The sequence below is a fragment of the Bos taurus genome, chromosome 13 (genome assembly GCF_002263795.3).
Source record: "Bos taurus isolate L1 Dominette 01449 registration number 42190680 breed Hereford chromosome 13, ARS-UCD2.0, whole genome shotgun sequence".
Classification (NCBI taxonomy): domain Eukaryota; kingdom Metazoa; phylum Chordata; class Mammalia; order Artiodactyla; family Bovidae; genus Bos; species Bos taurus.
Window position 1 is genome coordinate 62,276,621 of NC_037340.1, and position 21,820 is coordinate 62,298,440.

The 21,820-nt window shown below is 46.6% G+C and overlaps 1 protein-coding gene across 1 annotated transcript; it reads right to left on the reverse strand.

Moving 5' to 3' along the window:
- Positions 1 to 161: 161 nt before the first annotated feature.
- On the reverse strand, positions 162 to 20,671 carry SUN5 (Sad1 and UNC84 domain containing 5). The gene is made up of 13 exons (NM_001046165.2): positions 20,494 to 20,671; positions 18,667 to 18,725; positions 18,404 to 18,472; positions 17,368 to 17,434; positions 15,165 to 15,226; positions 13,687 to 13,736; positions 12,398 to 12,432; positions 11,485 to 11,593; positions 3,694 to 3,772; positions 2,659 to 2,774; positions 1,983 to 2,150; positions 1,392 to 1,478; positions 162 to 337 (listed from the first exon to the last, which is right to left on the reverse strand). The coding sequence occupies exons 1-13, from the start codon at positions 20,577 to 20,579 to the stop codon at positions 206 to 208; spliced, it is 1,119 nt and encodes a 372-aa protein (NP_001039630.1). The 5' UTR covers positions 20,580 to 20,671; the 3' UTR covers positions 162 to 205.
- Between the last annotated feature and the right edge of the window lie 1,149 nt (positions 20,672 to 21,820).

The window sequence follows — 21,820 nt, forward strand, 5'->3', positions numbered from 1 at the left end:
TTTGCCTGGAGACTTCACTGTCCCCATGTGTGAAATGGGGCCTCATGGGGCTGTTGTGAGGGTACCTGGGTACCCAGGATGGGACTGATAATTGCTACACTGAATTTCAGACATCAAGCCCTAGGCCACTCTCACTTTTGGGGGCCAAAAGACACTTGGAATTGGACGTGAAGAATAAACTTTAATCTCTCTTGGGGTGGGGGCTCTAGTTAGGCTGCTCTCTGGGTAGAGTCACAGAGCCATGCACACGTACTCGGTACAGGCAGGTGAAGCGTGGGTTCCCCCAGTTGCTGGATATCTTCACCTTGACAGCCCCAAATGTCCTGGGAGGCTGGTTCTGAAGAAGAGCCACAGACAGGGGCCATCTCACTCATAGCCCCTGTCCAGAGGAATGTTTGGCAGTGGAAGGAAACCCTCCAATTCCTTAGCTGGGGAAACTGAGGCTCTGAGAGGGGAATGTTTCAAAACCACATGGCAGGTCACTCAGGGGCTGGGATGCAAGGGGCTGAGGCCGGAAGATAGCTCGACGGTGATGGGGAACGCATCCCAGCCTTGGGGCCCTGGCACATGTGTGCTCTGGCACCCTGGGCAAACCACACCCTCTCTGGGCTTCAGTTTCCGGTCTATAAGAGGAAGAGGGGTAATGTCTGCTTCCCAGGGTTGCCATGAGCACTGAAGTAAGATCTTGGGGCCAGATGGCTTACCAGCCCTGGGCATACAGTAGGTGGTATATAAATGCGGCCCCCTCCCCTTTCTCCCCATAACCCAGAGGGGATGGAGCCCAGTGGCCTGTGAGATCTCACTGGATGGTCTCAACCTCCCAGGAAATTACACCAGGGGAAACTGAGGCCCAGAGAGGAAGAGAATGGTCTGTGATCACATAGAACTTATGGTTGGGTCAGGATTTGGGCCAGGGTCAGTCGGATTTCCAAGCCTGAACATTTTCTCGAGTCTCAGGGCCATTCCAGTAGCCACCTTCTGGTCATGCTTCTGTCTCCAACTCCCTCCCCTCCAGGCCTCAGCTTCCCCACCTGTAGTTGGACCAGGTGTTGATCATGTGGTTTCCCAGTATGGAGACATTAAGTTCAAAGCCAGTGACCCTGGCCTGATGGCCCTACCAGCTCACCACCTGCTGTCCATGGGAGGAACCACAGCAGGAGGGCTCCTCAGTGGCTCAGGGAAATGGAGGTAGATGAGTCTCCTCAGGGTTCCACTCTAGGCCCTAGGCAGTGGCTCCATCACTCTGGCCTCAGTTTCCTCATCTGTCAAGTCAGTTAGTGACACCTGTGCGCCACCTCGGGCTGCTGGGGCATGAAGTGGGGTCCCCTGTAAAGCCCTGCCCACAGTGTGTGTTCAGTAGGTGCCCAGCATGGGCAGGGTTTCTCAGGTACCTGGAGCTGGAACGTCTGAATGATATTTTCTGGCTGAAACTGAAATGCCCCCAGGAACACCTCCTCCTTGGGGGAGCCTTCCACGCCCTGGAGAATCAGAACCAAGAATAAAGCATCAGGTACAGGCAGGAACTCCAGGAGGTGCTGCCTTCTCCAGTCGAGACCTGCACACCTGTCAGGATGGGGAGCTGTCTACTTCTTTGGGCACTGTTCCGTTGCAGCACAGGTAAAGGATAGGAAAAAGCATTGCACTGGAAGCCAGAAGGTTAAGGGTCCACTTCTAACACTGCCGTTGACTCTAGGGTTTGATGTATCCCTGCCCTTTCTCTGAACCTGTTTCCTTTTCAGTAAAATGGGGGCTCAATTATCTTTGAAGACTCAATTGGCTCTGAAAAACTTGGGTTGTGATAGAGTGCCGTTTACCCCCTAATCTCAGAAGGCTGTGATCTGACCCTGACCCTGACTATCCCCAGCCTTAACATCCAGCCCCTCTAGGCTTCGTAGATTGTATGGTTTATCACAGCGCTGCGAAAGCTGCCATTACGAGCTGTCCCCTCAGCTAAGCATTGCTGCCAGCTGGGGCGTGCTCACGTAGATGACGAAGTCCTTGGGGGCGGTGTCCAGGCTGCCTGACAGTGAGATGGTCTTCGGGATGTGCTGCAGGGTCAGGTTGGACAGGTAGACCTTCTGGGCCAGTCGGATGGTCACCTGGCCGCGGTCACCCGAGAAGGCCCAGCAGTTGCCAGGTGTCACGTTGGGCTGGAAGCGGCAGATGTAGTGAAGGTAGATGGTTAAAGAACAGATTCCTTATCCCAGCTTGGCTTCCCTAGACCTTCTCAGCCTTCCTGGACAAGCCCAGTCCTTCCTGTCTACAAAGCTCGGTTCGAGTACCACCAACTCCATCCAGGAAGCCTCCCTGACAGCAGGCAGCAAGGATGACCCCTCCCCTCAGCCCAGCGCAGTCAGGGTTCCCTGAGATGCAAGACTTGAGGGTTGGGGGAGGGGCCTCTTCCAGTGCCAGAGCAGGCTGTCCCTGCCCCTGGGCCTGTCCCCTACTCCTGCATAGCACCCCAACTTCTCCCCAGACTACCACCCCCACCCCATCAGTTGTGCCTTTTTTCTGCCTCGGTTCCTCCCTTTCTCTCGTTCCTACTCTGCCCCAGGCCCCCACCCTCTGCACTCTCACCCCAACCTCTGCCTTCAGCTCCTGCCCCCAGGCCCCTGGCCACACCCCTGCCACTCTCCCCCGTCCCGCCATTCCTCCTGCCTCGAGGATCACGTCCGGGGGCTGTGCATAGTTCCACAGCCGGATCCAGTTCCAGTAGGAGCAGGCCTTGTCGTGGTTGTACGTGGCTGACGTCTGCTCAAAGTCGATGGAGGCCCCTGTGTGGGAGGTGATGGCAGCGGAGGGGTTGGGGCGGGGGATGGGGGGAGGGGGAAGAGTCTCAGCTGAGCAGCCCTGGCATCTGCCTGGTGGAGGGAGTCTCACTAGGTGCCAGGGGAACACTTCAGAAGAGTCAGTGGTCCTCTCTGGACCTCAGCGTTGTCCTCTGGGATATGGGAGTAACAAAAGTAATAATAATAGTAGTAATGAGAGCATCCATTTCATGGAGTTGTTGTGAGGTTGAAAGGAGTTAATACAGTAAACTTTTTCCAGCAGTGCCTGGTGCAATGCAGGCGCTCACTCACTTATGTCAGCCTAGTTATTATAACCCAGTTAGTATCACCGGGGCCCTTATTATAGCCATTCTCAGACTCCAGGTCTGAGAGCTTAGACCGAAGCCCTCTGACACTGAGTCTCCTTGGGCCTAGGGATGCTGGGGTGAGCTGGTGCTGCCTACACCAGGCAGCCCACCCGCCTACCCACCTCACCCCCTCCCATGCAGCCCCTCACAGGGGCACCTTTCATATCAGTTCCTGTGGTTTGATACGAAAAACACTTCATCCTCCTTACCAGACCTCAACCCAGCATGCTCCTCCCTACCCCTCTATTGCAGCCACTGCTTAATTTTTCAAAGGCGTGATTCCTAACTGTAATTAGGCCTGTGGCCAGTCTCCCCTGCACAGACAGGGACAACTCTGTGGACCCCTACATTTGGAGGGGGACGGGTGGATGATGGCCTCCCCTTCTCACCTCAGCCTCTGTGGGAGAAAATGGAAAACCGTAACAAGAGCACCAGCCAGGCGGGTGAGGTTAGCAGGATATGCCCCCGACCAGAGCTGAAATCTACCCTCTGAAGAGTTTCTCAGGAAACTTGGGCTGGGCTGGTTGGTGAGGCAAGGTAGGTGGGAAGTCACTCACCTATTGACTTCAGGGCAAAGTCCGGCTTCTCAATGTAATCTCCTTGGATCATCTTTATTATTTTCTGGGTCATTTTTTGCTGCGAAGGCAGAAAACCCAAGCTGTGCAGTGATGTGTTCTTACAGATCACGGTCCACAGCTCTGTTCACACCAGGTGACGAGTGGCCTCAGGACACCTTTTCGTCCTTGCCTGCTGGCCACTGCCTGGTCCACGCACAGGGCTGTCACATGCTGTGCTGTGAGGAGGTCCAGAGCCGCCCCCGTCCCATCCATGGGGTTTCCTCGGTGTTTTCACACCCTCTGGGATGCACTGTCATACATGCAGGACCAGGAGTCTCAGTCAAGTCCAGGGCAGGGGGCCTGGAGTCAGACAGACCTTTCCTGCTAATGATCCCTAGGCTAGTTACTGCCCCCGTACACCCCCCTGCCCCCGAATCTTGACTTTCTCATTTTATGAAGTGAACATGTTAGTCACTCAGTCCTGTCTGACTCTTTGTGCCCCCATATAGCCCGGCCAAACCCCTCTGTCCTTGGGCTTTTACAGGCAAGAATACTGGAGTGAGTTGCCATTCCCTCTTCCAGGGGATCTTCCCGACTCAGGGATCGAACCCCGGTCTCCTGCATTGCAGGCAGATTCTTTACAGTGTGAGCCACCAGAGACACTGGAACAATAATCACATCCACCCCCTACTCTTGTTAGGATTAGAGCTAAGACTCATAAAGCTGTGACTATATGTCAGGACTGTCTTCAGTATGTTCATACTTATCCCCTCTCAGCAACCCTAGGAGGTATGTACTATTATTGCCCCCATTTTAAAGAGGAGAATATTGAGGCACAAAAAGGTAACTTGTCCAAGGTCACATAGCTAGTGAGAGGCAGACCCGGAAACTCTGGTTCCAGAGTTCAGGTTCTTAACCTCTACATTGCCAGATAAAGATCGCAAAGCGTTGAGCACAGTTGGTGCTCAATAAATCACTGGCCACTATTTGATTAGATTTTTCACAAGAGTGTTGCTCAGTCACTAAGTTGCATCTAACTCTTTGTAACCACATGAACTGCAGCATGCCAGGCTCCTCTGTCCTTCACTATCTCCTGGAGTTTGCTCTAATTCTTGTCCATTGATTCGACGTTGCTACCTACTACCCCCATTCTCCTTTTGCCTTCAATCTTTCCCAGCATCAGGGTCTTTTCCATGAGTTGGTTCTTTGCATCAGGTGGCCAAAGTATTGGAGTTTCAGCTTCAGCATCAATCCTTCCAATGAATATTCAGGTTTGATTTCCTTTAGGATTGACTGGTTGGATCTCCTTGCAGTCTAAGGGACTCTCAAGAGTTCTCCAATACCACAATTCGAAAGCATCAATTTTCCAGAGCTTATCTTTCTTTATGGTCCAACTCTCATATTCGTACATGACTACTGTAAAAACCATAGCTTTGACTAGATGGACCTTTGTCAGCAAAGTGATGACTCTGCTTTTTAATATGTTGTCTCGGTTTGTTATGGCCTTTCCTGGTGGCTCAGAGGGTAAAGGATCTGCCTGCAATGCGGGAGATGGGTTTGATCCCTGGGTTGGAAACATTCCCTGGAGGAGGGCTTGGCAACCCACTCCAGTATTCTTGCCTGGAAAATCCCCATGGACAGAGGAGCCTGGCGGGCTATAGTCCATAGGACACGACTGAGTAACTAACACTTACACTTTCATTTTAGGTATGTCACAGCTTTCCTGCCAAGGAGCTAGTTGCAGTCACTGCTTGCAGTGATTTTGGAGCCCAAGAAAATAAAAGCTGTGCCTGCTTCCACTTTTTCCCCTTCTATTTCCCATAAGGTGATAGGACCAGATGCTGTGATCTTAGTTTTTTGAATGTTGAGTTTCAAGCCAGTTTTTTCACTCTTCTCTTTTCACCTTCTTCAAATTCTCTTAAGTTCGTCTTCACTTTCTGCCATTACAGTGGTATCATCTGAGGCTGCTGATATTTCTGCCAGCAATCTTGATCCAGCTTGGGATTCATCTAGCCTGGCATTGCACATGATATATTCGGCATATAAGTTAAATAAGCAGGGTGACAATATACAGCCTTGTTATACTCCTTTCCCAATTTTTAACCAGTCAGTTGTTCCATGTCCAGTTCTAACTGTTGCTTCTTTATCTCTGTAGAGGTTTCTCAGGAAACAAGTAAGGTGGTCTGGTATTCCCATCTCTTTAGTAATTTTCCAGTTTCTGATCCACATAGTCAAAGGCTTTAGCACAGTCAATGAAGCGGAAATAGATATTTTTCTGGAATTCCCTTGCTTTCTCTATGACCTAATGAACGTTGGTAATTTGATCTTGGTTCCTGTGCCTTCACGGAGTTCAGTTCAGTTCAGTCACTCAGTCGTGTCTGGCTCTTTGTGACCCCATGGACTGCAGCACACCAGGCTTCCCTGTCCATCACCAACTCCCAGAGCTTACTCAAACTCATGTCCATCGAGTCAGTGATATCATCCAACCATCTCATCCTCTGCCGTCCCCTTCTCCTCCCGCCTTCAATCTTTCCCAGCATCAGGGTCTTTTCCAACGAGTCAGTTCTTTGCATCAGGTGGCCAAAGTATTGGAGTTTCAACTTCAGCATCAGTCCCTCCAATGAATATTCAGGACTGATTTCCTTTAGGATTGACTGGTTGGATTTCCTTGTAGTCCAGGGGACTCTCAAGAGTCTTCTCCAGCATCACAATTTGAAAATATTGATTCTTTGGTGCTAAGCCTTCTTTATGGTCCAACTCTCACATCCATACATGAATCCTGGAAAAACCATAGCTTTAACTAGACGGACCTTTGTTGGCAAAGTAATGATTCTGCTTTTTAATATGCTGTCTAGGTTGGTCATAACCTTTCTTCCAAGGAGCAAACGTCTTTTAATTTCATGGCTGTAGTCACAATTTGCAGTGATTTTGGAGCCCAAGAAAATAAAGTTTCACAGAGTAGCAGATTGTATTTTCTTAAAATGATTGCAGACAGGCCTCTCGTTCCTTGCTCCTCCTTCTGTGTGACTTTGACACCCTTCTCATGGACACATGGGACTTCAGTTCTCTCCCTATCCATCTGGGTGAGCCTGTGACTGATGGGAGTGATGCTATATGACCTGTGGGCTCAGTCCTAAAAGGTGAACCATCTGCTTCTGGGGGGACGTTCACTTTCTGAAGCCAGTCGCCGTGTTGTAAGGAAGGCCATGCCATACAAAGGGACCACCTATGGGCACTTTAGTCAACAGCCCTCAGTTCCCAGCTGACAGCCAGCATCAACCTCCACACAAGTGAATAAAGATTCCTCTAGATGATTCCAGACCCAGATATTGGGTCATCTCCAGCCTTCGTGCCTTCCCAGCTGAGGCCCCTGACGTCATGAAGCAGTGACAAACCATCTCCACTGCATCCTGTCTGAATTCTTGATTCACAGAATCTTTGGACATAATAAAATGGTTGTTCTGCACTACTAAGTTTTAGGATGGTAACTGGGTAACTAGCATAGTAGATAGAGTGTTGCTGCTGCTGCTGCTGCTAAGTCGCTTCAGTCGTGTCTGACTCCTAGCGACCCCATGGACTGCAGCCTACCAGGCTCCTCCATCCATGGGATTTTCCAGGCAAGAGTACTGGAGTGGGGTGCCATTGCCTTCTCCAGATAGAGTGTTACAGGGCAGTAATTATACTCTATTTGTTGATGTGGAAACAGACTCAGAGAGGTAAGAACTGAGCTCCTAAAGCTAAGAAAAGACTAAGAAAAGCTAAGAAAATTCTACATATAAGTGATATCATATGATATTTATCTTTCTTAAAGAACATTTCTTAAATGTGTTCTTAAAGAACACGTTTCCACATTGAAAGGGTTTCCACATTGAAAGCCAAGTGTGGCTAACTCATAGGTACATTATTATGACATTTTAGATGTAAGGTAAGATGATGTAGGGCTTCTAGGTTAGATGTAGTAAGTTACCGAGAACCTATGGTCCCACTAAAAACAAGTAGAAAAAGCCAGATGGTTTGCTAAATCATGTTTTAATACCATCATTGAGCTATGAAAGAAACAGGACCAGATGGACTAAAATTCTAGACAGGGGACAACCAATCTGAAATATGCTGACATTCTTAATCTCTGCAGCATTTGATGATTCTGTGCATGGGTTGAGGATCTGGGGGCAGGGGCTGCTACTGACAAAAGAGAAAGCAGCGAAGTTGTTAGCATTTACATAGAGCAGGTAGAACGGAATTGGACACTTAAGGAGCCTTGGCCATGGCTTATTTCCCTCATTAGATGTTAACTGGAATCCAAGACTATGTAAGAAGCTAAAGAGCTGCTTTAAAAGCTTCTGAAAAGCAGAATAAAATCTCCCAGTCTCACAGCGCTTAATAAGCAAAGTCCCTCCGAGGAAGGAGACGCCAAAACAAAGCAAGCAAGAGATTAAAGACTCGGCACAGTGATTCTCCTTATTATTTGTCAGAATCACTGAAGGACTTGTTGAAACACAGAAAAGTTGGTTCCCATCCTTAGAGTATGTGATTCAGTAGGTCTGGGTGGGGTCCGTTAATTTGAATTTCTCACATTTTTCCAGGTAATGCTGATGCTGCTGAAATGGAGGCCACACTTTGAGAACTGCTGTCCTAGAGGAAATGCTGAGTCAGTACTAAGTAGCTACATCTGCTCTTCACTCCAGGGCACTAAACCAATTACAATCACAATGAGAGACTGAGAATCCAAGCTTGCCCCTGGCAGAGAAGACTGCCAATGGGGTCAGAGATTTTGTACCCAAAATTGGAAATTCAAAGTCCAGAAATAAATCCATATGTCCACAGTCAATTAATCTTTGACAAAGGAGGCAAGGATATACAATAGAGAAAAGAGGTCTCTTCAGCAAGTGATTTTGGAAAAGCTGGAAGCCTCATTAAATCAATGAAATTAGAACACACTTTCACACCACACAAAAATAAAGTCAAGATGGTTTAGACTTAAATCTAAGGCATGACACCATAAAACTCTTAGGAGAGAACATAGGCAAAACATTCTTTGACATAAACCATACCAATCATTTCCTTAGATCAGTCTCCCAAGGCAATAGAAATAAAAGCGAAAAAAAAAAAAAAAAAAACACAAAAAAACAAAACCCCACAAAACCCAAAAGAAAATCCCCTCAAAGCAAATAGAACCTAATCAAGTTTATGAGCTTCTGTACATCAAAAGAAACCACATACAAAACGAAAGAACAACCTACAGGTTGGGAGAAAATATTTGTAAATAATATGACCGAGAAGGTCTTACTTTCCAAAATATGCAAATAGCACATACAAGTCAACAACAAAAAACAACCCAGTTGGAAAATGAGCAGAAGGCCTAAAGAGGCATTTCTTCAAAGAGGACATACAGATGACCAACAGATTCATGAAATTATGCTCAGCATCACTAATTATTAGAGAAATGCAAATCAAAACTACAATGAGGTACCACCTCACATCAGTCAGAATGACCATCATCAAAAAGTGAAAAGTCTATAAACAACAAATGCTGGAGAAGGTGTGAAGAAAAGGGGGTCTTCTTACACATTCATGGGAATGTAAACTGGTGCAACTTTTATGGAAAAAAAGTTCCTCAAAAAACTAAAAATAGAGTTGCCATAGGATCCCATACAATCCCAATCCTGGGCATATATCTGGCAAAACTATAATTCAAAAAGAAACATGCACTCCAACATTCGTTGAAGCACTATTTATAATAGCCAAGACATGGAATCAAGCTAAATGTCCGTTGGCAGATAAATGGATAAATAAATGTGGTAAGTACATACAATGGAATACTACTCAGCCATAAAAGGATGAAACTATGCCATTTGCAGCAACATGGATGGGCGTAGAGATTATCATACTAAGTGAAGTCAGAAGGACAAATACCATATAATGTCATTTATATGTTGAATCTAAAGTATGACACAAATGAATTCATCTACAAACAGAAGCAGACTCAGACATAAAGAACAGACTGTGGTTGCTAACTGGGTGGGGGAGTTGGGGAAGGAGTTTGGGATTAGTGAACGCAAACCGTTATGTATAAAATGGATAAACAATGAGTTCCTACTGTAAAGCACAGGAAACTATATTCAATATTTTCTGACAAACATACTGGGAAAGTTTGAAAAGAGTGTATACATGTGCAACTGAGTCACTTTCTTGTAGAGTAGAAATTAACACAACATTGTACATCAACTATACCTCAATAACAAATTGAAAACTCAAGAGGCCTCAAACATATGTTCAGTCTTTCCCATCAAGACATTTATCAATTTTTGAAATTGCATGGGCAGGAGGCTAGAAGGCTAAGCCAAAAACCTTTGAATAAATCCTATAAAAATTACAATCTAGGTCTGAACCAGTTTAATGCATGTTTGCATAGAAGTGATCAGTATACTTCATCTTCCTTACAAAGAAAAGAGAGAACTCTACCTAGTTGAAATTATAATTTCAACAGGAACATCTAGTTTTTTTGGTAAAAGATTGTCCAGAAAACACTAAAAATTTACCAGATATGAAAAGACAAAACCATAAGATTGATACACCAAAGAAAAAGCAGGCAATAGGAGATCATAGATGATCCAAGTATTAGATTTAGCAGACAAGGATTTAAAAATAACTGTGACCAATATGTTAAATATAATAAAGGAAAAGATGAACAATATAGATGAAATGTTGGAGAATTCCACCATAGAATTAAAATCTATGAAAAATAATAAAATGTATATTCTAGAACTAGACTATGCAATATATGAAATTAAGAACTTAATGGAAATGTTTAGAAGTAGATTGGATAGAGCAGACTATAGGATTATTAGTGAACCTGAAGAAACATGAAGAGAAAGCATCAAAACTTAAGCACATAGAGAAAAAGAATGAAAAAACAAGCAAACAAGGAAAAAATACAAGAAGAATATGGAAAACACTCCAGAAATTAGGATAGTTATAATTGGTGTCTCAGGAGAGGTGATAGATAATGGGTTAAAAACAATGTTTTAAGGAATAATAGCTAATAATTTTCTGAAACTACTGAAAAAGATCAACTCATAGAGTCAGTAAGTTCAGGAATCCCCCAGCAGGTTAAATATAGAACACTGGAGGTAAAAAGAATATCCTACAAACTTAGGGATGGAAACAGACCACACTCAAATGACAAATAATAAGAGTGATATTAGACTTCTCTACAGCAACATTATCGGAGGAGGCAAAGGCACCCACTCCAGTGCTCTTGCCTGGAAAATCCCATGGACAGAGGAGCCTGCTGGGCTGCAGTCCATGGGGTCGCTAAGAGTCGGACACGACTGAGCGACTTCACTTTCACTTTTCACTTTCCTGCATTGGAGAAGGAAATGGCAACCCACTCCAGTGTTCTTGCCTGGAGAATCCCGGGGACGGGGGAGCCTGGTGGGCTGCCATCTATGGGGTCGCACAGAGTCGGACACGACTGAAGTGACTTAGCAGCAGTAGCAGCATCAAAGCAACAGCTTAGACTAGAACACAAGAGTGGAATTCTTTCAAAATCCTCAGGGGAAATTTTTCCTATCTATAATTCTATACCCAACCAAACTATCAACAAGTGCAAGGGTAGAATAGAGATGTTTTCAAACATACATGTTCTAAAAAAAACTTAATACATACCTCTTATTTTATTCTTTCCCAGGAAGTTATTTGGGCATATGTTCCACTAAAACTTGGAATATGAGAAGCTGGACATCAAACAGAGAGGTCAGGTGTTTCGGGGCAGAATGGCTAGCAACTCACCTCATCGGACATGGCTTCCATCTCTTGGAGCTTGGCAATGAGCTGGTTCAAGTGGCCTCGGAGGTCCTGGATTTCCCCAGTATGATGCCGCACCTTCTCTTGGTACATCCTTATGGGGAAGGAATGAGAACAGAGAGCAACTGATTTGTGATGCTGCTACTATCACAGTCAGCTTCTACCTCTGCCAGTCAGCACACAGAGAGCTAGCTTCTCATCTTCCCACTCTCATGGGCCCATCCCTGGACCTGCCCCCCAAATTCCTATCTCTAAGAATTTAGAGCAGTGAGCATTACTCATGCCCTTACTTCTGCTTGGACTGTCTGACTATCCCTAAACCCAACTCATTCCTTCTGAATATTGGAGTATTTTTTTTCATTTAAGGATGCTGCCATGGGTGTATCTTGGTTAAAATTTCTTCTCAGCTACCATTTGCTGGGGCTTTCCCAAGTGGCTCAGTGGTAAAGAATCCAGCTGCCAAGCAGGAGACACGAGTTCTTTCCCTGGATGGGGAAGATCCCCTGGAGAAGGAAATGGCAACTCACTCCAGTGTTCTTGCTTGGGAAATCCAATGGACAGGGCAGGTTATAGTCCCCATGAGGTTACAAAGAGCTGGACAGGACTTATGACTAAACAACAGTAACAACCAAAACCATCTGCTGAACACTATGGGTCAGGAACTATTCATGACATTTTCTTTAATATCCATGATTACCAAGAACAAGCTGGGTGTTATGCTTTATTTCATAAAGGAGAAGAAGTGAAGTGACTTGTATAAGTTTAGCCAGGTAGGAGGTATGGGAGCTGGGATTTAAGCCCAAATTGTTCTGGCAGACCCCATATTCTTAGCCAGTAGATCTTGGCTATAGCTCTGGTTTTTAGGTAACATTAGGACTATTTAGCAGATTCTTCTTACCTCAAGCTCTGCAGTGGACTATCTATGCTGTCTTCCTGGTGGGATATTGAGGAAAGCAAGGGATCTCCTTCAGATGGCCTAATCTGGGCCCAGTAGAATTTCATCAATCCATCCTCCCACAATCATAAATCCAGCCATTCATCCACTTTCCTATTTTTTCCCACCTGCCATCCATTCAAAATCCAATTTACCCTCCTTTTTGCTCATTCATCTGCATACACTTCCATCAAACCTCCCACCCATCTACCATCCTATTCATCCCCCTTTCCCATCAGTCTGCTCCTTCATTTATCCAATCTTTCTTATCCATCCACCTTACCTTATCCATCGACCCTTTCATCAGTCCATGCATGCATGCATCCATCTACCCTCCTGTCTATCCACTGTCCCACTCAGCTATCCATTCATCTATCTATCCATCCATCCATTTACTCACCCTTATCCCATCTGCCCTCCCATCCATCCACTCTCTCATCTGTACCTTCTTCCATTCATTCATCCATCTATCCCACTATCCATTTCCCACATCCTTACATCCATCACTTCCATCCCGCCTCCAATCACACCCCATCTGGCCATCTAAATGTCCAGAATTGATCATGTTCACCTTGTACCAGGTGTTGAGGTGGACATTGCTGGAGTGAATCAGATCTGACTCTGTCTTCAAGGACTCTCAATACAGTTGGGAAAGCAATTATGATTACAGAAAATTGTGGAAGAATAGAGGGGAATGTGACCACCTCTGCTTAGGTATTTCTGGAGGAGAGGGAAGCATATGACGGAGTTCATTCATAAGGGGAGAAGAAGAGAGGGAAGGACAGGTTCATCAGATCTCTTCTCTCGAGGCCTTCTGACTCTGCTGTCCTCAGACAGGGAGCTCTGGCCACTGATTTCTCCTCCTTCTTCTCCAGGAACCACAAAGTAAAGGTCTCATCTCATTTGAGCAAAAGAACTAACTGCCTTGAGTAGAGAGAGAAATGTGTTCTTTGGCCACACCATCCCATTGTAGGTGGGGGCCTTGATAAAGGAAAGATGGGTCACCTCTGTGAAACAGTGACAGGAGAGGATCCTGGAGGAGGAACTATGCATCTGGTCCTTGAAAGTCACATTTTGATGGGAGAGATGGTTCCAGGTGGGGAACAAGACAAAGGCAGAGATTTGTATCTGGAATGAGTCAGCAACTGAGTAGGGTCCAGAAGTGGTAAGAGGGAAAGGAACTTATGAAGGTGACATTGACCGGTTAGGGTGAGGCCAGTCAAGGGTGGGGCCTGAAGAGAGTACGCACTTACCTGCCAGATGTCCATTTTGGACGGTAAGTGCACAGAAAACATCCAAAATCCTGTGGGAGTCGGGGAACAAGAATGAGCATTTAGGATGAAAGCTTAAGAGCTTACATCTTAGGCTTTGGAGTTAAGACTTCTAGATTCAAATCTAAGCCTTGCCACTTCCTAGCACTGTGCAGTTTTGGGAGAAGTTACTTAATCCCTCTATGCATTAGTTTACTCCTCTGTAAAATGGGAATAACAGTAAAATCCACTTTATGATCCAATGATATCATATATGCATATCAGCTCACATAAACCAAGTAATCTATGTTTCCTCTTCCTCTCCAGTCTTAATCCTACTGGGGATAATTGGCAAAAAGAAGGAAAAGGGGTGGTCCCCCTTGCATTTTATGATTTCTGTGCTGTCTGAAATCTCATTATTCAGGTCATTATTAAATACCTTTAAAATATATTTGTTGTTTTTAAATAGAACAGAATAGAACTTCAAAGAAAAGAATGGAACTTCCTCAATCTGATAAAAGTTGTTTATGAGCCACAGCTAACATCATGCTTAATGGTGAAATACTGGAGGTTTTCTTCCTAAGATCAGGAGTAAGACAAGGTGTCTGCTCTTAAAATTTCTTTTCTTTTTTCTTTTTTGATCCTATGAAGCTTGCAGGATCTTAGTTTCCCTGACCAGGGATTGAACCCAGGCCCTGGCAGCAAAAGCACCGAGTCCTAACCACTGGACCACCAAAGAATTCCCTGCTCTTGCTATTTCTATTTAACATTATTTTGGGATTTGAGCCAGGTCAATTAGTTAAGAAAAAGAAATAAAAGGCAGATGACATGATGTTGCATATAGAAATCTTAAAGTATTCAAGACTGGGTGTCTTGCCCAGTGTTAGCAGTAACACATGAGTTCAGCAAGGTTGCAGGATACAAGATCAGTACACAAAAGTCAGTTGTACAATTGACCTTTGGCATTATTTTAAAAAGTCTTATCTGTTGGATTATGTTGTCCAGGAATTTCTAATTTCTTAGGAAATTCTCTTCCTTCTCTTTCCCTCAACCCCCACCTGGTGGTGTATTTAAGTAGAAGGAGGAGATTTCTTTGTTTGAGAAAGCAAAGCTGTAATGTGAGAGGTGGTGGTGTTGGCTGGAAGGAAGCCACAAAAACTGAGAGAGAAAGAGAGAGGGAGAAAGAGGGAGGGAGGGAGAGGGAAAAGAAGAAGAGGAAGAATAAGAATATTATATAATACAGTTTGGGGAGAACCTTACAGTTTTCAAAGTTTTTCTTAGCTTTCAAACATTTTCCTTGGACATCATTTTATCCTCACAGCAACACTCATTAGGCAGATGAGGATACTGGGGTCCCCAGAGGGACAGTGTCGGGCACAGTGTCACATAGCTGGTGCCACAGCTCTTTCCCTCCCCAGGATGGGCACGAGCCCAGGGTTAGGTACCTCCACCTGGAATGGGACAGGGCCCTGGACACGTACCAAAAGCACAGAGGATCAGAACGCCTGCTTTTTCTATCAGCTTGTGGATGAACAGCTTGTATCTGCAAGACAGAGAAGTGATGGTCAAGGTGAGGCAGGGCTTTGCACAGGCTGGACAGCCTCAGCCTGGCCCTTGCCCTGAACGCACCCCGAGAAGCACATTCCTATCTGGGCCATGACACTCTCTCCAAGATGCTGGCCATGTTCTGTGGCTCCACAGCATCTCTGAGGAAAGAAAGCCCTTAGCCCAGTATCTCTGGCCATCAGAGATCAACTCATAGCGTTCACCCACATCCTCCTCACTCTCTCCCTCCATTTACGTACTGTTTGCCCCTTTCCAGCTTCTCCCCCAGTAAATGCATCCTTCAGAGCTTAGTTTAAATGTGCCCTCTGCCTACAAGCTCCAGGCTCAACACCCCCAGCTTTGTTGCTGTTGTTACAGTCGCTAAGTTGTGTCTAACTCTTTGCGACCCCATGACCTGCAGCATGCCAGGCTTCTCTGCCCTTCACTACCTCCTTGAGTTTGCTCAACTCATGTCCATCGAGTCGGTGATGCCATCCAACCATCTCATCCTCTGTCACCCCCTTCTCCTCCTGCCTTCAATCTTTCCCAGCATCAGGGTCTTTTCCAAGGAGTCAGCACTTCGCATCAGGTGGCCAAAGTATTGGAGTTTCAGCTTCAGCATCAGTCCTTCCAATGAATATTCAGGGATGATTTCCTTGCTGTCCAAGGAACTCTCAAGAGTCTTCTCTAGCACCACAGTCTGAAAGCATCAATTCTTTGATGCGCAGGCTTTTTCACGGTCCAACTCTCACATCCATTCGTGACTTTGACTAGATGGACCTTTGTTGGCAAAGTGACATCTCTGCTTTTTTAGTATACTGTCGAGGTTTGCCATAGCTATTCTTACAAGAAACAAGGGCCTTTTAATTTCATGGCTGCAGTCACCATCGGCACTGATTTTGGAGACCAAGAAAATGAATTCTCTCACTGTTTCCACTGTTTCCCCATCTATTTGCCATGAAGTGATAGGACCAGATGCCATGATCTTCGTTTTTGAATGTTGAGTTTGAAAGCCAGCTTTTTCACTCCCTTCTTTCACCTTCATTAAGAGGCTCTTTAGTTCCTCTTCACTTTCTGCCGTTAAAGTGGTATCATCTGCACATCTGAAACTGTTGATATTTCTCCCAGCAATCTTGATTTCAGCTTGTGATTCATCCAGCCTGGCATTTCGCATGATGTATTCTGCATGGAAGTTAAATAAGCAGGAATACAGTCTTGATGTATTCCTTTCCCAATTTTGAACCTGTCTGTTGTTCCATGTCCAGTTCTAACTGTTGCTTTTTGTCCTCCATACAGGTTTCTCAGGAGCAGGGAATGTGGTCTGGTATTCCTATCTCATTAAGAATATTCCACAATTTGGTGTCTGCTTCTCCACACATGGGAGCTCATGTGTGGTGGAGCCAAGGCTGGGCCCAGAGAAGACATTATAGAGATGTTTCAGACTTCCCTGGAGGTCCAGTGCGAGGGACACAGGTTTGACCCCTAGTCCAGGAAGATTCCGCATGCTGCAGGGCAACTAAGCCCTTGCACCACAGCTACTGAAAGCCATGAGCCCTAAAACCCAAGTTCTGCAACAAAATAAGCCAGTGCAACGAGAAGCTCATGAACCCCAACTAGAGAGTAGCCCACCCTCGCCACAATTAGAGAAAGCCCACACACAGAGCAAAGACACAGCATGGCCAGAAATAAGAAATGCTTAGAATGTAAGCTTTAAAAGCACAAATGAGGTGGAAACTCTGCAGGAATTCAGAGGCATTTTGCATGGGCAGAAAATGAAAAGGGAAAGAATGGAGCAGACATTTCAGGCAGGAAGAACAGCCTGTGCAAACCTATGCAGGTGGAAAGAGGTATAGTGGGTCCAGGGAGTGAGAATCCTAGCCATGCTGGCCCAATGGATCTATTGCAGAAAGCAGAAAAAGGGGAGCTGGGAAAGGAAGGGTGAGGCAAGATTTCAGAGGGCTATAGGCTGAGGTGCTGGACTGACAGGGAGCCACAGTGGATTCTGGGGTGAGGGGTCTGATATAAACCAGATTTGATATAGATTATCTGAGGAGAGGTCTAAGCCAGTGATGGAGTTGCCATGGTCACCAGCACACAGTTCCAGTCCCCATAACCTTCCCGCTTCCTGCCCCAGCTCACCTGCAAGTGTTGAACAGAACCCGGTGAGCCCGAGTCCTTAGGAAGCAGGCCAGGCAGGTGATCCAGGCTGTGGAGGAGACAGGAGAGCAGTGAGCAGCTGTATCCTCCTTCTTATTCTATGACAATTCACAGGGAGAGACCCTGTTGCTGGGAGACCCTCTCAATTTGCTAGTTGAGCCCAGGACAGTTCTTTGAGCTACTTATAGGTAAGCATCAGCTTGGACTGAGTACTAGAACTACAAAACCACTAGTGACTGGCAGGTACTGAATACTTAAAAGTGACTCAGGAGCAAGAAAAGTTTGAGATGTCCCTGCCAATGTCTATTCCCAGACACTGAAAGCCTCTCAGTAGAAGACTGCTTGTCTGGTTCATTCCTGAGTGCCTACTATTGCAGTGCATGAAGCTAGGCAAAAAATACGGGCTCAGAATGGGTGCGTAGGTGGGAGGAGGCATGGATACATGGAAGAATGGTTAAGAGAATGGCTTGGAAAAGAGGTGATTAGAAAGATGGATGAGAGGATGGGAGAATGAGAGGGGGAATGGAAGGGTGCATGGGTTGATGACTGAATGGATATGAATGGTAACAAAAGTATGGGTGTATTGATGGATGACTCAGTGAAGGGCTTGGATGGATGGATGAACTAATAGGGTGTATGGATATTCCAACAGATGGATAACAGACAGATGGTTGGATAAATGACTGAGTGGATGAATAGTGGAGGTGTGGCAGGAGGAACACAGAAGACTGATCTTTAGGGTGTGGTCAGAACCATGTCCTCAAAGTGAGGGTGAGTTGCATGGAACCATTCGCATGAGTTCAGGGGCCAGGCCGGTGGCAGAGTTGGGGAGGGCTGGCAGTTAGCTGCTCCTCCAAGCAGATCTCCCTCCCAGCCAACCCTCATTCCTCGCTGGAATGACACCCCTGACGCCTCTGAAGGGAAGACCTCCAGAGCTCCACCTGCAGCCCAGCTTGAGGCTGGGCCCTCTTCCCAGGCCCACGCTGATGGCCAAGGCGGCTCTTCAGTGTATACGTACACACACATTCCAGCATGCACTGGGTCAGGCCTGGGGCATTGATGCGGACAGGCAACAGGAAGGCATCACCTGCAGAAAGCACAGGGCTGTCATGTCACTGCCAGCCTCTGGGACAAGGTGCTTGCAGACACTGCAGGAGCATCCCTACCCCCTGCCCCCTGCCCCTTGCTGGGGGACCCTGGGTTGCCCACTTGACATCTCTGAGCTTCAGCCGCTCACTGCCCACAAAGACCCCAGGGCTCCCCTCTGCCCTCCCTTCTCACTTGCGTTTGACAAAGGCGCCTCTGTCATCCTGCAGATGTTCCGGCCTCGTTGGATGATCCTGGCAACGACAGGATTCACAATTGTATTTTACAGTTCACAAGGAGCATGGCGTCCCCATGTTCCAGATGGAGAAACTGAACTGCTGAAAAGTTTGCTCAAGACCACAAGGCTGAGAATCAGGGATAGACTGAGGTGTGGCTGACCCTCAGTGCACGCCTCTTCAGAGGAAAGGACTCAGTTTGCTGTGGCAGTCACGGTTGGTTGTCATCCAAAAGCCACTCCTTCCTCTTACTGGCAGAAGACTGATTTTGGTCCCTTGTCCCTTTCTCCCCCAAGTGATTTAGATGGATCTGGTTGGTTTCTGACTGTTTCTGTCTCCGTCCCCTTGCTGTTGGTTCAAGGATGGGAAAGTCTGCAGGGGTGAGCTGTAGGGTAGATAAAGGGGTCTGGGACTTGGGGAGAAGATTTTCTCATTGCTAAACTGAGACCCACAAGAGGCAACACCCTCCTCTCTGTTCGCATATGGCCATGCTTCTGTGCTACACCAGGGATGGTGGTAGCCACCTTGTGACCGTGAGATGAGGCCAAAAGGTAGAGCAAAAAAGATGGCAGGAACCTGGGGAGTGGCTGGCACTGCAGAACCTCAGAGTTAACATTCTCTGGAGCCATCCATATCTTGGGATCTTTTGGCATGTAAGATAAATTTTCTTTAATTAAAAAAATTTTTTAAATTGAAGTATAGTTGTACAATATTTTATGTTACAGGTATATGATATAGTGATTAATAACTTTAAACGTTATATTCCATTTATAGTTATTATAAAACATTAGCTATATTCCCTGCCATGTACATTTTTCTTTATTTCTAAGGTATGGTCTCTAATAGCCCATTTGGTAAAGAACCTGACTGGAATGCAGGAGACCCTGGTTTGATCCCTGGGTCAGGAAGATCCGCTAGAGAAGGGATAGGCTACCCGCTCCAGTATTCTTGGGCTTCCCTTGTGGCTCAGCTGGTAAAGAATTCTCCTGTAATGTGGGAGACCTGGGCTCGACCCCGGGGTTGGGAAGATCGCCTGGAGAAGGGAAAGGCTACCTACTCCAGTATTCTGGCCTGGAGAACACCATGGACTACAGTCCACGGGGTCACAAAGAGTCAGACATGACTAAGTGACTGTCACGTCATGTCCATGTCAATGGTTTCTAAACTTTTATACTCCCAACATTTTATATATGTGTGTATATATATGTATATATATTTCTCCATGTGGACGAATATATTATTTACCCTATCAAATGTATAGGCTTTATTCACACCTTCCTGAGGAATATAAATTAAAAGAGGATGAGCTAAAGAAAATACATACTGAAGTTATAATAGCATTCTCCTTACCCCGTATGGTTATTCTGTATGCCCTCCTCTAGGGATAGACAGCTGTTCTGGGGCCCAGAGTTAGGCACTGTTTTGAGTTGGAACTGCTACCACCCGCAAGCAGAGGCCTCCTACAGATAAACACGGCAGAGAGGCGTGCTTTCTCGTTTACGATCTGTCTCCCTCACGTGAGCTCCACGGGGGCAGGGAGCACGGCCATCTGGTGCAACACCACCGTCCCAGCACTCTGCCCAGTGCTGGCACACAGCAGGTGCTCAATAAACACGGGCTCAATGGACGACCGCTCCTCCGCTCCCTGGCTGAAAGCCACTGTCGTCTCTCTGACTTCAGGTGCTGCGTCTGTAGGCGCAGCTGCTAACGCCAGCTGGCTTCCAAGAAAGGGCTGAGGCGCGGTGTTTCGTAAGGGCTGTGCAGAGGGAGGGGCTGCCGTTCTCACCTCCTGGGCCTGACCTCCCTGGAGACGTGGGCCACATTTTCGGGTTGGTCACACGAGTCCTCAGGGCTCCTTGAGGACCGGGGCATCGATGTCCTTCTCTAGGACAGGGGATTGACGGTGGGGATCTCTGGGAGTCTGTGAGGGGGAAGTGGCTGCTGCTGCTGCTCCCACCTAGTGTGCCCTGAAAGGTGCCGTGTGGAAGCTTTCCTGGGTCAAGTGGAACTGTTGGCACTGTGACCTCACAGAGCAGGTGCAGGTGGTCTTCCCAGTCTCCAGTTTGGCTCTGGAACTTCCCCCTCAGAGGAACTCATTCTGTCCAACTTTCCACTTTTAAGATGGCCTTGAAGGGCCATGCCAGGCACTCAGGGGCTGGACAGGGGCAAGACTTGGGGCTCCAAGATCCAGGCCATGCTTTTTCTTGCTCTCAGACCCTTTCTGCCCCAGGCTTCCTTACCTTCTTAGGCTATATACGGATTTATTCTGTAATGCCAAGCTTCTCACTGGTGGATGTTTGACATAATACAAAACAATGTTTGTGTGTTGTTGTCTTAGTAAAGTTCTACATTTTACCGGTGAAAAATAAAAGCATGCAGAGTGGGAATGTCTGGTTATGGTTTTTCTACTTGGATTGTGGAACTAAAATGAATTCACTTTTGCCCCCTGGTGGCAGTTGGCTTTCCTGGTGGCCTAGACGGTAAAGCGTCTGCCTGCAACGCACGAGACCTGGGTTCGATCCCTGGGTCGGGAAGATGCCCTGGTGAAGGGAATGGCAACCCACTCCAGTACTCTTGCCTGTAAAATCCCATGGACAGAGGAGCCTGGTAGGTTATAGTCTATGGGGTCGCAAAGAGTTGGACACGACTGAGTGACTTCACATGGACATGGCAGTTGCTCAAATTGCAGGCTCAGTACTTGTAAACAGAGTAACTGTCCTCTAAAGAGGCTCATGTGCTAAAACCTGAACGTGAAGATATGTTAGGTAATGTAAGAGTTCAGTTCTGTCACTCAGTTGCGTCTGGCTCTTTGCGACCCCTATGGACTGTAGCACGCCAGGCTTCCCTGTCCATCACCAACTCCCGGAGGTTGCTCAAACTCATATCCATCGAGTTGGTGATGCCATCCAACCATCTCGTCCTCTGTCGTCGCTTTCTCCTCCTGCCTTCAATCTTTCCCAGTATCAGGCTGTTTTCCAATGAGTCAGCTCTTCACATCAGATAACGTAACAAAGGGGAACTAACACTTGCAAATGAGATTGAGGTTGCTAATCAGCTGACCTTGAAATCAGAGAATATGCTAGATTATCCAGGTGGGCCCAGGTGGGCCCTTA